General features: G+C 40.1%; 2 protein-coding genes across 4 annotated transcripts in view; one reads left to right on the plus strand and one right to left on the minus strand.

Moving 5' to 3' along the window:
- Positions 1 to 3,671, plus strand: part of LOC125006573 (retinoic acid receptor gamma-A-like) — a 33,047-nt gene extending 29,376 nt beyond the window's left edge. For all 3 annotated transcript variants that reach the window (XM_047582726.1, XM_047582723.1, XM_047582725.1), the window contains one exon: positions 527 to 3,671. In XM_047582726.1, the coding sequence (XP_047438682.1) occupies positions 527 to 870 (344 nt within the window). In that variant the 3' untranslated portion in view covers positions 871 to 3,671. The remainder of the gene's footprint in view (positions 1 to 526) is intronic.
- LOC125006572 (calcium-binding and coiled-coil domain-containing protein 1-like) lies at positions 2,590 to 11,157 on the minus strand. The gene is made up of 14 exons (XM_047582722.1): positions 11,007 to 11,157; positions 10,185 to 10,385; positions 9,933 to 10,035; positions 9,167 to 9,369; positions 8,797 to 9,009; positions 8,560 to 8,708; positions 8,402 to 8,471; positions 8,047 to 8,301; positions 7,832 to 7,957; positions 7,471 to 7,566; positions 6,574 to 6,661; positions 6,360 to 6,490; positions 5,514 to 5,593; positions 2,590 to 5,290 (listed from the first exon to the last, which is right to left on the minus strand). The coding sequence occupies exons 2-14, from the start codon at positions 10,335 to 10,337 to the stop codon at positions 5,263 to 5,265; spliced, it is 1,695 nt and encodes a 564-aa protein (XP_047438678.1). The 5' UTR covers positions 10,338 to 10,385; positions 11,007 to 11,157; the 3' UTR covers positions 2,590 to 5,262.
- Positions 11,158 to 11,488: the final 331 nt, after the last annotated feature.

Raw genomic sequence — 11,488 nt, forward strand, 5'->3', positions numbered from 1 at the left:
GTTTACAAAGTATTGAAATCACATGGTATCAGTAAGTTAAATTAGAACTAATTTGTAAAATAATATGAATAAAATTGAATGCAATAGAAAGATGACATGTTGGTCTACATAGCTGACAAGTTGCAATGACTTTCAGTTTTCTGCTCTTGCATTTCACATTAACCTGCATGGTCCCCAACGTTATTCACATCTTTTAGTTCAGGGCCACAACTTAATTTGATCTCAAGGAGCGTGGACCAGTAACCGAACAGCACAACAGCCTAGAAAAATAATGAAAACTCCAGATTCTTCCTTTAGCACAAATAAGTTTCAGTCAAGGTGCACTTTTGGCCCATGGACCACAAGTTGGACATCCCTGGTTGAGGTACTTAAAACTCAGTTCAGGTTAGGGAAATTTGCAGAAAGACATCAGGGAGTAAACCCTGGTCTGCTTTAGCTCCTCCAACAGTTTATTTTACTGTGTATTTTGTGACATTCTCTCCGTTTTACATGCTAACAGTTCATGTTCCTTCATGTTCATCTCTAGGTGCAGAGAGAGCCATCACACTGAAGACGGAGATCCCTGGGCCGATGCCTCCGCTGATCAGGGAGATGCTGGAAAACCCGGAGGCCTTTGAGGACAGCAGTGACTCTGGCGACAGTGCTGCGGCCGCTCCCCCGGCTATCCAAGCCATCAAACAGGAAGAGAAGCCCACGTACGAGTCCGCCTTTGAGGAAGAAGAGGAGGAGGAAGAGGACGACTACTGGGATGAGGAGAAAGAGCGAGGGGTGGACAGTGACGGGGAGCCACGCGGGGAGGCGACGGCAGCGGTGACAGCTGCAGCGACTGGAGGCGGGCAACAGAAAGGCATGACGGGGAAAGCACAGTGAGAGACCAGATGACACTGCTGCTTCCTACAGATCAAAGAGTCTCACTGAGCGACGTCCCCTCCCACAAACCTCCAAGATTCAGGCTCTTAGACTGTGTTTCAAACAGCACATAGTATCTACATGAACTGTACATACTGACAGAAAGGAACATGTGTGGAGTTCAGCATAGGAAGTAAAGAATTGCAGCAGCAAAAGCACTACATTTCAGTGGATCAATGAGGGCACCATTAAAAAAATAAAACAAAGAAATCAGTGTGCCAGGCGTTCTGTCCACACAATGAGAGGAACAGGAGAAAATGTCGTACAGAAGAAAATGCACTCCTCCGCTTTCTATCAAGGGCTATGCTTTGTATAAAATTGCTGGTAAAAAAAAAAATACATTGCAAAAAGAACTCTAGACGGTGTCCACGCACCACAATGTCTTTTCAGAAATGCTTTTATTACCATTCAGAGATATGCTACTTATTTTTTCATTGTATGTTTTTTCTATGCATGTATACACTTCTGTTCCGTCTCTATACCTGTTTGTGGGACCTCCCACTCTCATTTGACCGGATGTACAGTATGTGTTGTTTCTTTTTATATATAAGCTTTAATTGTATTCGTTTCTGATTTAGTTTACACAATGAGGAGCAATAGCAAAAAGAGAGGGAGTCATGAGCGGGACTCAAACTCACAGTGTGATAAGCACATGGGAACAGACATGAGAATCTCTGATAGGCGTCTTAATCTGAAAGAGAAGAAGAAGAGGACGAGAACTCTGTGCTTGTTGGCCAAATAAGACAAAAATACTAAACACATGCAGCTAGGTTTCTCAACCTCAATCACTGAAGTGCTTCTGCAGGGTAGATTTACAGTCTCAGGTTGATTCCATCAGGGTAGCGTCTCACCTACAGTGTTTTCTACCGACACCGATCTGACATAACATTATGACCACCTTCCTAATTTTTCTGACTCATCAGAGAATGGACGTGGGTCTTCTGAGGATGTCCTGTTGTGTCTGGTAACAGGATGTTGTTAGTGGGGGCCTTTGGGTCCTATGGGTTGAGGGGAGAGGCCTCTGTGGAGCATCCCACAGATACGTGATCAGTTTGGGATCTAGTGAATTTTGCCAGGCATCTGGTCTAGGTGGGTGGTATAGGTCTAAGTAACACAGACATGAATGAAAACCAAGTCCAAAGGATTCCCTGTATTGACGACACAATTTGGTCAATGTTATTTACTTCTCCTGTCGGTGGTCCTAATGTTATGGCTGATTGGTGTAACTCCACAGCCAGAATTTCTTACACCTCTGAGTGGGTTATGATGTTATGATGCTGCATATGACACCATTACAGCGGCCACATACAGGTAAGCCATACAATTTTTAACAAAAAGAAAAAAATCATCCAACACATCGAATCAATAGAAGTAGCTGACTTCACAGAAACCTCAGGTATATGTGTGTGGGTGTGGTTGTGCATATGCGTGTCCGTGTGTGCGTGTGTGTATGAATGCACAAGTGAGAGTATGATTAATCAAGATGTCTTTTAATTGGAGACCATTTTATCACAAAAGTACCAGTTTGCCTTTGATTCAAACAGGAATAAATACTTCCCTTCACATCTCTGTCGGCACAGAATAACGACAAAACAAAAGGCCACCTCCAACAATGTGTGTTCGTGTGTTGTATAATGTAATGAGTGGGGAAAAAAACAAAACAAAAAAACAAACCAAATATGGATTTTGTAAAATAACAGTTTTTTTATTGAGACTTTACAACTCTTTTTATGGAAGATGTATAAAACGAACTGATCATGTGTGTAATGACAGTGTGACTGATTTCTTATTGAACTATACAATGCTTTCAGAGGAAATATCTGGACGCCAGCACATTGATCCTTGATGACAACTTTGCAGATACGCAGCTGCAACATATCAATTGTGTATTTTACTGATATGAGGGATAAACTGAGCTTTTTAACATGATGTTAATGTGTAATATCTGGAGAGAAATAAATAGCGTGGTAAGCAGCAGATTTGAAGCAGCACCGGTTTTAAGAGCCATCAAGGACACAAAGTTTGTTTTAAATCATCAAAATTGATGCCATAATTCTGTTTCTTAGAATGCCAAGTTGTCGTTTTGCTATTATGGGATGGAAACATGGCAACCACATGGTAACCGAGGTAAAAGACAAACTTTCAGTACTTTGCACAGCCATCAGCCAATTTCTTCATACATAACTTTGCTTAGTGTTTAAAGATGTTTCTGCATCTCGTAACCATGATATTTAGAATTCATAGCTTTTCCGTTTCTTTTATCTGTATCTGGATTTGAGCTGGTGCAATAAATAAATAAGCCATGGAGGAGGTCACGAGGCCTCGACTCTTTGATTAAAAAGAAGACCAAAGACTGATATGACATCACGTTTGGAAAAAAACAATGAATAAAAATGAAACAATATTAATTAATATACCGTCTATTAGGGTTCTTTATTTTGTGATATTTCATGATCCCAAGCTGGATTCATTTTATCTCATTTAGCTGTTGTTTTAATGTATTTCTTACTTTTTTATAAATACAGCAAATACCTTCATGTTCAGGGATACAACTCATCTTGAGTTTTTATTTCTATCTGACCTGTACCAAAAATAGCTCTGATACACACTCACAGAAGGACAAAACCCTGGGATGATGTGTTCTTGTTTTTCCACTTAAATGAAATGTTCATACCATTTTGCTTCTTCTTTTTTGTGGTTGTCTTACTATTTGCTCATTTGTTGTTTCTTGTATTTTGATAAAGGCGCTTTTTGTTCTTAGACCTACAAGTGTCCAGTTGCTATCTTCTTCATAAATAAAATATTTCTATTCCCCAAGCCTGACAACAAGCTAAAGAAAAACAACCCATTTGACCATGATACACACACAAACACGATCACGACAAAACACGAGTCACACTCACATGCAGAGGCTCAGGATTGTTAAAGGGGACCTATAATGCTTCCTGTCATCCGTACCATGACTCAACCTTAGGTTTACATGCTACATATTTCTTTCAAATAATGAAATCCAACCAGAGAGGATTAAGGGTGATGAGTTAAACCTTTAACGGGAGAATATTAGTGCCTAATAATCATTATACTTCCTGCAGATTCAATGCTCCACAGTCCAATATGTGCATGTCCTATAGTACCCATGTAGACAGTTAAGTTTGAGTTTCTAATTAAAATCATTTCTGTCCGGTTAATGAAGTGATATCCATGTCACTGTAGTCACTGTGAACCAAAAGCTCATGCTTTAGTCTGCTGGTTCCCAGTTTTTTTCTACTTTCTTTATTGACACAGTCATCTTCACAAAGTTCAATTGTTCTTTCTTAATCTCTGTATACTCACATTTTCTGAAAGGCCGTCTACTGGAGTAATATGGTAGGCATTTAATTGTACTCCAGAATACAAACAACTTGTCCGGGATTGTGTTTTACTAAAGCCTCAAACGTTTACATTGAATTTGCAGTGCGTTTCTCTGAGTGTAAGAAAAGTGTCTAATCTTATCTTATCTTATCTTATCTTATCTTATCTTATCTTATCTTATCTTATCTTATCTTATCTTATCTTATCTTATCTTATCTTATCTTATCTTATCTTATCTTATCTTAGTTAATGCTGCCTCCAAATGCAACTCGTGAGCCTGTGGTTACAACCCACGAAGCTCAGAAAGCTGGGTCGCATCAACCATGAGTTGTAAGAAAAAAACACTCCCAGACAACGGCTGGCGTCTAGAAACAGTTAGAATATCAACATTCGCCGCAGAAAATTATAAATTACAAAGAAAATAAAGAACTAAATGAGAAAATAAAAAATGAACAGCCATCAGTGCCACTTTACACCTGGTGAACTCAACCTCAAACAAAGCTGATTCACAACCTCGTAAGAAGAAAGGTTGCGCTCACAGCTGTCACTCACTGAAATGCTTGGAAATTCAAAATTTCAACCTTGGAGTGTTATTGTAGGGCACTTATCATTTTCATGTAGAAATTCAAGTTATCTAAAACAGTTCCTCACCCAATGGAGGGTTAACAAAGAACAGCTTGTTTCAAAAAGAAGATAAACTGAACTTTTTTTATGAAATAGAAATGAGCATATAGTTCCCCTTTAAATTCACGTTAATCATCGTAATATTTCTCACACTAACATTTGAAACATATCCACATCATAATCAGCTCTAAAGCTAGAAATCAAGAAAAAAAATGAGTTAAGACTTAATAAAAAGCTTGCTATGTTTTTGTTCAGTACAGGAACTCTTGAGGTAAAAGCTCTGGACTATAAATATTCTACAAAACAGGAGAATGATCACAAAATATTCTAGTTTTTCTGCAGTGGCACTCAAGCAGCCTAAATCTGTTCCTTCTTGTGTTACCACATGGGGGAGTCAGCCAGCTCACTGCAGAGGGAAAGAGAGTTTAAAGTTTTACAAAAAGTACAGATGATTAAATAAAAAAGCACACATAATATTTCCTTTAAATCTGAACGTGTTTTCTGACTGATGATATCTCTACTCTTGCAGCAGATAGTCTGCCAACAGGGAGGGTGTGACAAAATGAGAGGGGTCGGGTGGGGTAAACATGGTGCCTATGCTGTGACTGGTGGAAAACCAGACCTGTTACCTCAGGATGGGGTTGATGAGTTCTGGTAGGAACAGTTGCTTCCCTTCACCAGCTGTGGTTTCACTCTGCTGCCTCTTCTCCTGATTTAACAGACAGAAACTGAGATGGATTTTAACTGCAGATCATAGCATACCCATTTAAAACATAATGTGTGACAATCTGTAATATTGACCACATTTGTACATACTGAAATAATTTCATAGTTAAAGTTTTTCAAGGTAAACTTGGTGAATGTTGACTCATTCATTTTCTGTCACTGAATATTATGAGTTAGGGAATGAGACGCCTACCTGATTCTTTTGCATGAAATTCTGAATCATGGTATTAAAAATAAAGTCACATTCAGTTTAAACATTTCACACCTATGAACACACAGTTGGCCTAGTCCACCAATTTCATCCTTGACCCCAAACCAGTTTCTGTAGTGATTATTATGTTCGCCTCACACACGGAAGATCCCTAGTTTGAAATCGGGTGGAAACATAGTCCTATTTTGTAGCACCTCATCCAACCTATTTATTACAGTCATTATTATTATTGTTGCTGTTGTTGTTTTTTACTGCATTCACTTGTCTGCAAGGACAATATATACAGATTCTGATCCAGATGGTGATTCTGAGGACACTTTTGGTGAATGTAAAAGTTTGGTGTTTCTGATGAATTGCCCTGTCATGAGCTTTTTCAGTCAGGCAGCACTAAACCCAGGTGTCCAACAATCAAGCAAACACTCAGGACAGCAGAGCTTGAGGGGAGAGCTCATCAAATATTTACCCATTCAGGTCTGTTAGCACCGAATGCAGGTGATGTTAATCCTTGTGTAGTTAACCCATGAATGGGATGGCATACCTGCGTGTCAGAGGCGGATGTGTCCCCTTCACTCTCAGCCCAGGTGGGCTGCTCCTGGTGAACAGACACGAAGGGAGGTGATATGGAGGAAGCGGGGGAAATGTCCTTGTCCTCAGAGTCAGAGTCAGGAGCTGCATGGATTAGCATTGATGTTTCACTTTCATGCTCATTACAGCGAATGACACGATGTTACAAAGATTTTTTATTTACTCACTGATGCATGTGGAGACTACGTTGTTTGACTTCATTTCTGGCTCAGTTTCCAACCTCTGCTCTAAGTGACGGATGTAGTTCACCAGATCCTGCCAGTGAGCAGTTACATATCCACAGATGAGAAAGAAGAAATTGACTGATTAACTGCACTGCAGTAGTTCAATTCAATTTCTTTTAAATATACAGAGCAATAGACGAACAACTGTAAATATACAGAGCAATAGACGATTTAAGGCAAGAATGTAGGTTTCCGTAGTGTAGTGGTTATCACGTTTGCCTCACACGCGAAAGGTCCCCAGTTCGGAACAGGGTTGAAACATCATCTAACAACATTATTGTTTATGGGGGTAGATATACAAGCTCTTAAGACCTATGCTGTACGCTGGTCCCAGTGTTCCCTCTAGTGTAAACAAACAAAATATGCTCAAGGCAGTACAACAATATTATATCACTGAAAATTATTATTTAGATAGAAGCATTCTTCTAACGTGGGAAGAAGACAAATTGGTTACCTACCTACTGTATAATCTACAGATTAGCCACACACAATGTTGACTGTATCGTAGTATTTTTTAGTGGCCAATTTAAGGCAAGCATGTTGGAAATACTTAATTTATTTGTTTTAAAAGAAAGAAGAAATCTAACACAATGGACAGTATTAAAAGAGTATGCAGTGCTTGGTTTAAATGTTTCCGTAATACAATGAAAAGATTTATTTTTTAGATTTATATGGAAGTAGGGAAGCAGAGCATGTAGGACAAGTAAAAGGCTTGTAGCTTCTAACCTCAGGCCAGTATGGAAGACAAGATAACAGTCCAGACGTAACACTAGCCACTCTAAAGAATTAGTAATCAAGGTATTAGTGAAGATTTAAGAGGAATATGCGTGGAGCCCTTGCCTGCTTGTCAAGTTGTTCCTCCTCCCTTTCTTTTTGCAGCTTCCTCAGGCTGGACCTCAGTTCCTGCAGCTCATACTTGGCATCAGCCAGCAGCACCTACAGGGTGCAGCAGCAGATCATCTGAATACCCACACACCATATCTTCCCTGCTGCTGCTCATATGACGGTGTGAGAAACTGTTTACTCTCTGTCCATGGAAGCTATTTGTGCCAGTGAGTGAGTAACAGCTCCTCGTTTCCAGAATGTAACCCGAGGAAGTGATGATGCAAAATTGCAGCAACAGAGCACTTCTACCTATATATAGAGCTGAATGTGCTTGTGTATTAATAATAGTGACAGCAATGTGCTTAGATGTACTTACTTTGTTGCAATCTTTCTCTCTTGAGAGCTCTGCTTCCAGTTTCTCCCTCTCCGTCCTTTCCTCCTGGAGCCACTGTTCAGTCCTCTGCACCTCACTGCTCAGATCTTGTAATTTCCGTTTGTCAATCTACACAACACATTACAACAGGTGGAACAATGAGATCAGATCGACAGATAGGCCGTGCATATCAGCGCTGGGTTCTGTTGCCTCCTCACTTCTGCCACATGTTTGTATGCTTCTCTCTCCAGAGCCCAGTTGGCTCGCTCCTCCCTGAGGAGCAGGTTCTCCTCAGACAGCTGCAGGGTGAGCTGGGCCACTTGCAGTCGGGCCTGATGCAGCTCAGTATGGATATGGCCTTGTCGGGTTCCCATATCTCTCAGCTCCCTACGCAGGTTTTCAGTCATGTGGTCACTGGCCTCCAGACGCTCCTGCAGCCCTCGCACCTCTGCCAGAGCAGCGTCGTTCTCAGTCTGTAGAGAAATAAGAGGTTTGGACAGCAACAGGCAGAAACGTAAGAGAGAAGTGATTTAACACCACAGTGTTTCACAGCCATCAGCGTCAACCAGTTACCTGCAGGGACTTTCTCTTTTCCTCATCGTGTTTCATTTGACTGGACATTTTCTTCACTCTGTCTTTCAACCTGGTGGCACCAAACGTAATCTTAGTTTCAGGCCCAAGTCAACAGAAGTAGAAAGACTAATGTTTAAACACATGACTCAATCACTTGCCTTTCCAGCTCCATGTTTCTCTCCTTCTCCCTGTCAATCAGAGCCTTGATCTCAGCCTCTAGGTCTTTGATTTGCTGCTCTCTCTCAGCCCTCTCAGTCACCAGTTTACCCAGTTCAGAAGATAGATTTTCTTGACCGTATTTTGCATCCTGTTGAAAAATAACATAAAAAATCAGCATCAGTTTGTGATCTCTTTCTGGCTACACAGGCCAACCAGGTGACATGCCTTGCCCTTACCTTGTGTTTTCCCTCAATCTTCTTCAGCATCTCACAGCTCTGTCTCAGATGATCTCTGAGTTCAGTGATCTCCTCAATCATTGCACCTCGTTCACACTCCCAATCGACCCTGGCTTTTTTTCCGTTTTCTTTCTCATTCTCAGTCTCCTTTGTTGCAGTGTCCAGAGCTCGCTGTAAATCAGCCTGCTTTTTTAAACACTCCTCCAGCCGACCCTGTTTGCAGCACAGGAAGAGAGGTAATTGATGGAACTGGTTGTAAAACAACATTAAAACTATTAAACATATTTAAGAAGGCCAATAATATATCTTCATGTCCGTCATTCCCCTCTCATTATCACAATGACAGGTAGACCAGAGATTTTTTTCCCACCTGCAGCAGCTGAGCCCTGGGGATGACAAGAAGCAGCTCCTCCTCTCCATCCTCCGCATCCTGTTCCTCTTTCAGAGTCTCCAGCTCCTCCAGAGGTTTGGGAGCAGAGAATGTGAAGGGCCGACTACGAGCACACACCTCTCCATTCTTGTCCACATATATAAACTGGTACTCCACAGTACTGGGGCGGGGCAGGTAGGAAGCTGCATTGAACAGACATTTCCTTGTTGCAAAAGGTTTACCACAAGGCCACATCCTGGAGCTCATTGTGTTCACTTATTTGTATAGTTGACATAATTGTGCACATTTTTTGCTTATACTATTTAATTTCATTTTACAAAATTTAAATTTTGATTTTATATCTTTGTACTTGTTCTCAAAAGTGTTTTATATGTACAACCGAGCTACTGTGACCAAGCAATTTCCAAAAATGCGCACTTGTATGCAGACGATATTATCCTGTATGTTAATTCAGATAGTGTTTATTTTGCTGCTGAATTTCATCGTAAAACAGAATAATGTCAGTTTTCAATGCAGCTAAAATAAAATACACACTTTTCTCATACTGCAATAGTTGAGATATTTTGGAATTAAGATTAATAATAAGGCAATGTTCTTAAATATCATGTGACTAAACTGGTCGACAAACTAAGACAGATTCTTTTTTTGTCAAAGGATAATTTTTTCCGCACTGTCAATTGGTGCTTATTGAAGTTGAATTAATTGACTTATCATACTTTCAAAAGTTGTTTAGCAAACTTCTTACCTGGGAAAAGTGCACAGTAGTTGACATTGGTTCCCTCAGCATAACCTTCAGGAACAAGAGCCCAAGTGTATGTGTAATACTGTTTGATGGAAGACCAGCCCATCTGTGGAAAGTTAAAGGACGTGTTTTAAGAGACAAAACTAAACAACTACAATACAACCCAACCCCCTTTGCTAAAACACATGCTGTTATGTTTTCTGTTTCACTGTGGTAGTGGTAGTGGGGTGGGGGGTCTGAAGTGAGTGACTCTACCTTAAAAATCCCTATCCAGTCACTGCTGCTCCACTGATGCTCTGAGGTCAGGCTGTAGTGGCACTCTACCCGGGTTTGGGGAAAGTACAGTTGTCCAACATTTCGAAACACCACAGTGGGCTGTTTATCCATGGCGATTTGAGAAGAAAACATACACGGATCCAGTGTCACTTGCTTCGGTTTGAGTCTGGATGAGAACAGCTGATGAAAGGTGATAGCAGAGTCAGTTCAAGAATGCAGCATGGTCATAACAGCCTATGGCCCGGTGATGTGTTTATAAACAGTACTGAGGTTAGGCCATACAGGCCCCCACAAAGGCAAATATGCTAATAGAAGTGTTTCTGACTACGTGCCACTGGATACCTTCAAAAATGTAAAATAAATATTTAAATAAGTTAAAAAAAGAAGTTTGTTAAACTCATCATTAAAGTTCAGAAGTCAATTAATAGCTCCCCTTTACATTAATACAGAGAGAATAACTGATTTTTCTTTTTTAAATGTAACACAAAAACACAAACATTATTAGATACATGCACATAATAAGTGCATCGATTAGATTAGATTAGATTAGATTAGATTAGATTAGATTAGATTAGATTAGATTAGATTAGATTAGATTCAACTTTATTGTAATGGCATATAATACAGATACCAGACACATACACAATGAAATGCAGTTAGGCATCTAACCAGAAGTGCAAAATCGATCCAACAGTAGGGAACAAGCTATGGCTATTTTATTAATTAAGTTAGTATTTTATATAAGTTATTATTTTTTTAATGATTAAATGTATTAAATGAACTCTGTGGTGTTGATCTTACCTTAGACTGCTGAGAAATGATGTTTTTTCTGCTGCCTCATGAAGAAGAGAGCTGTGCATCAGTCTGTAGATAATGACAAGCAATCCCGTCAGGTGCAAGAGTTTCACAACGTGTCCCGAACCATGTGGGCCACAAGTAAAATTAGTAATGCTCTAGTGACTCATGGGAGATGCAGTATGTGAGTACACACATTATCAACCGGCAAAGCAGAGTTGCACACTTCAACTCCCATGACAGGAAATAGTTATAGGACACAGGATCTCCTGCTGCCACTTTCTGCTCATTGTAATTCTTGGTAGTGGAACAGGTGGGGGTCAGGTTCGGTGGGGGCTGACCTCAAGACTCAACGTTTCTTTTAATAACAACTTAAGTGAACACACCACCGTGGAATCAAACAATATAAATATAAATAAAAAAATGTGGAAATCTTGTTTCACACTGCTCTGTTAATACTAAATGAGTGTAGTATTGTTTTATCATTC

Source organism: Mugil cephalus, chromosome 4 (assembly GCF_022458985.1).
Source record: "Mugil cephalus isolate CIBA_MC_2020 chromosome 4, CIBA_Mcephalus_1.1, whole genome shotgun sequence".
Classification (NCBI taxonomy): Eukaryota; Metazoa; Chordata; class Actinopteri; order Mugiliformes; family Mugilidae; genus Mugil; species Mugil cephalus.

Coding starts and splice junctions, on each gene's coding strand:
- LOC125006572 (XM_047582722.1), bottom strand. CDS start 10,337: ATGTTTTCTTCTCAAATCGCCATGGATAAACAGCCCACTGTGGTGTTT. Junction 6,491..6,573: donor CGTAGTCTCCACATGCATCA/GTGAGTAAATAA, acceptor TAATCCATGCAG/CTCCTGACTCTGACTCTGAG. Junction 5,594..6,359: donor CATCCGCCTCTGACACGCAG/GTATGCCATCCC, acceptor CTGTTAAATCAG/GAGAAGAGGCAGCAGAGTGA.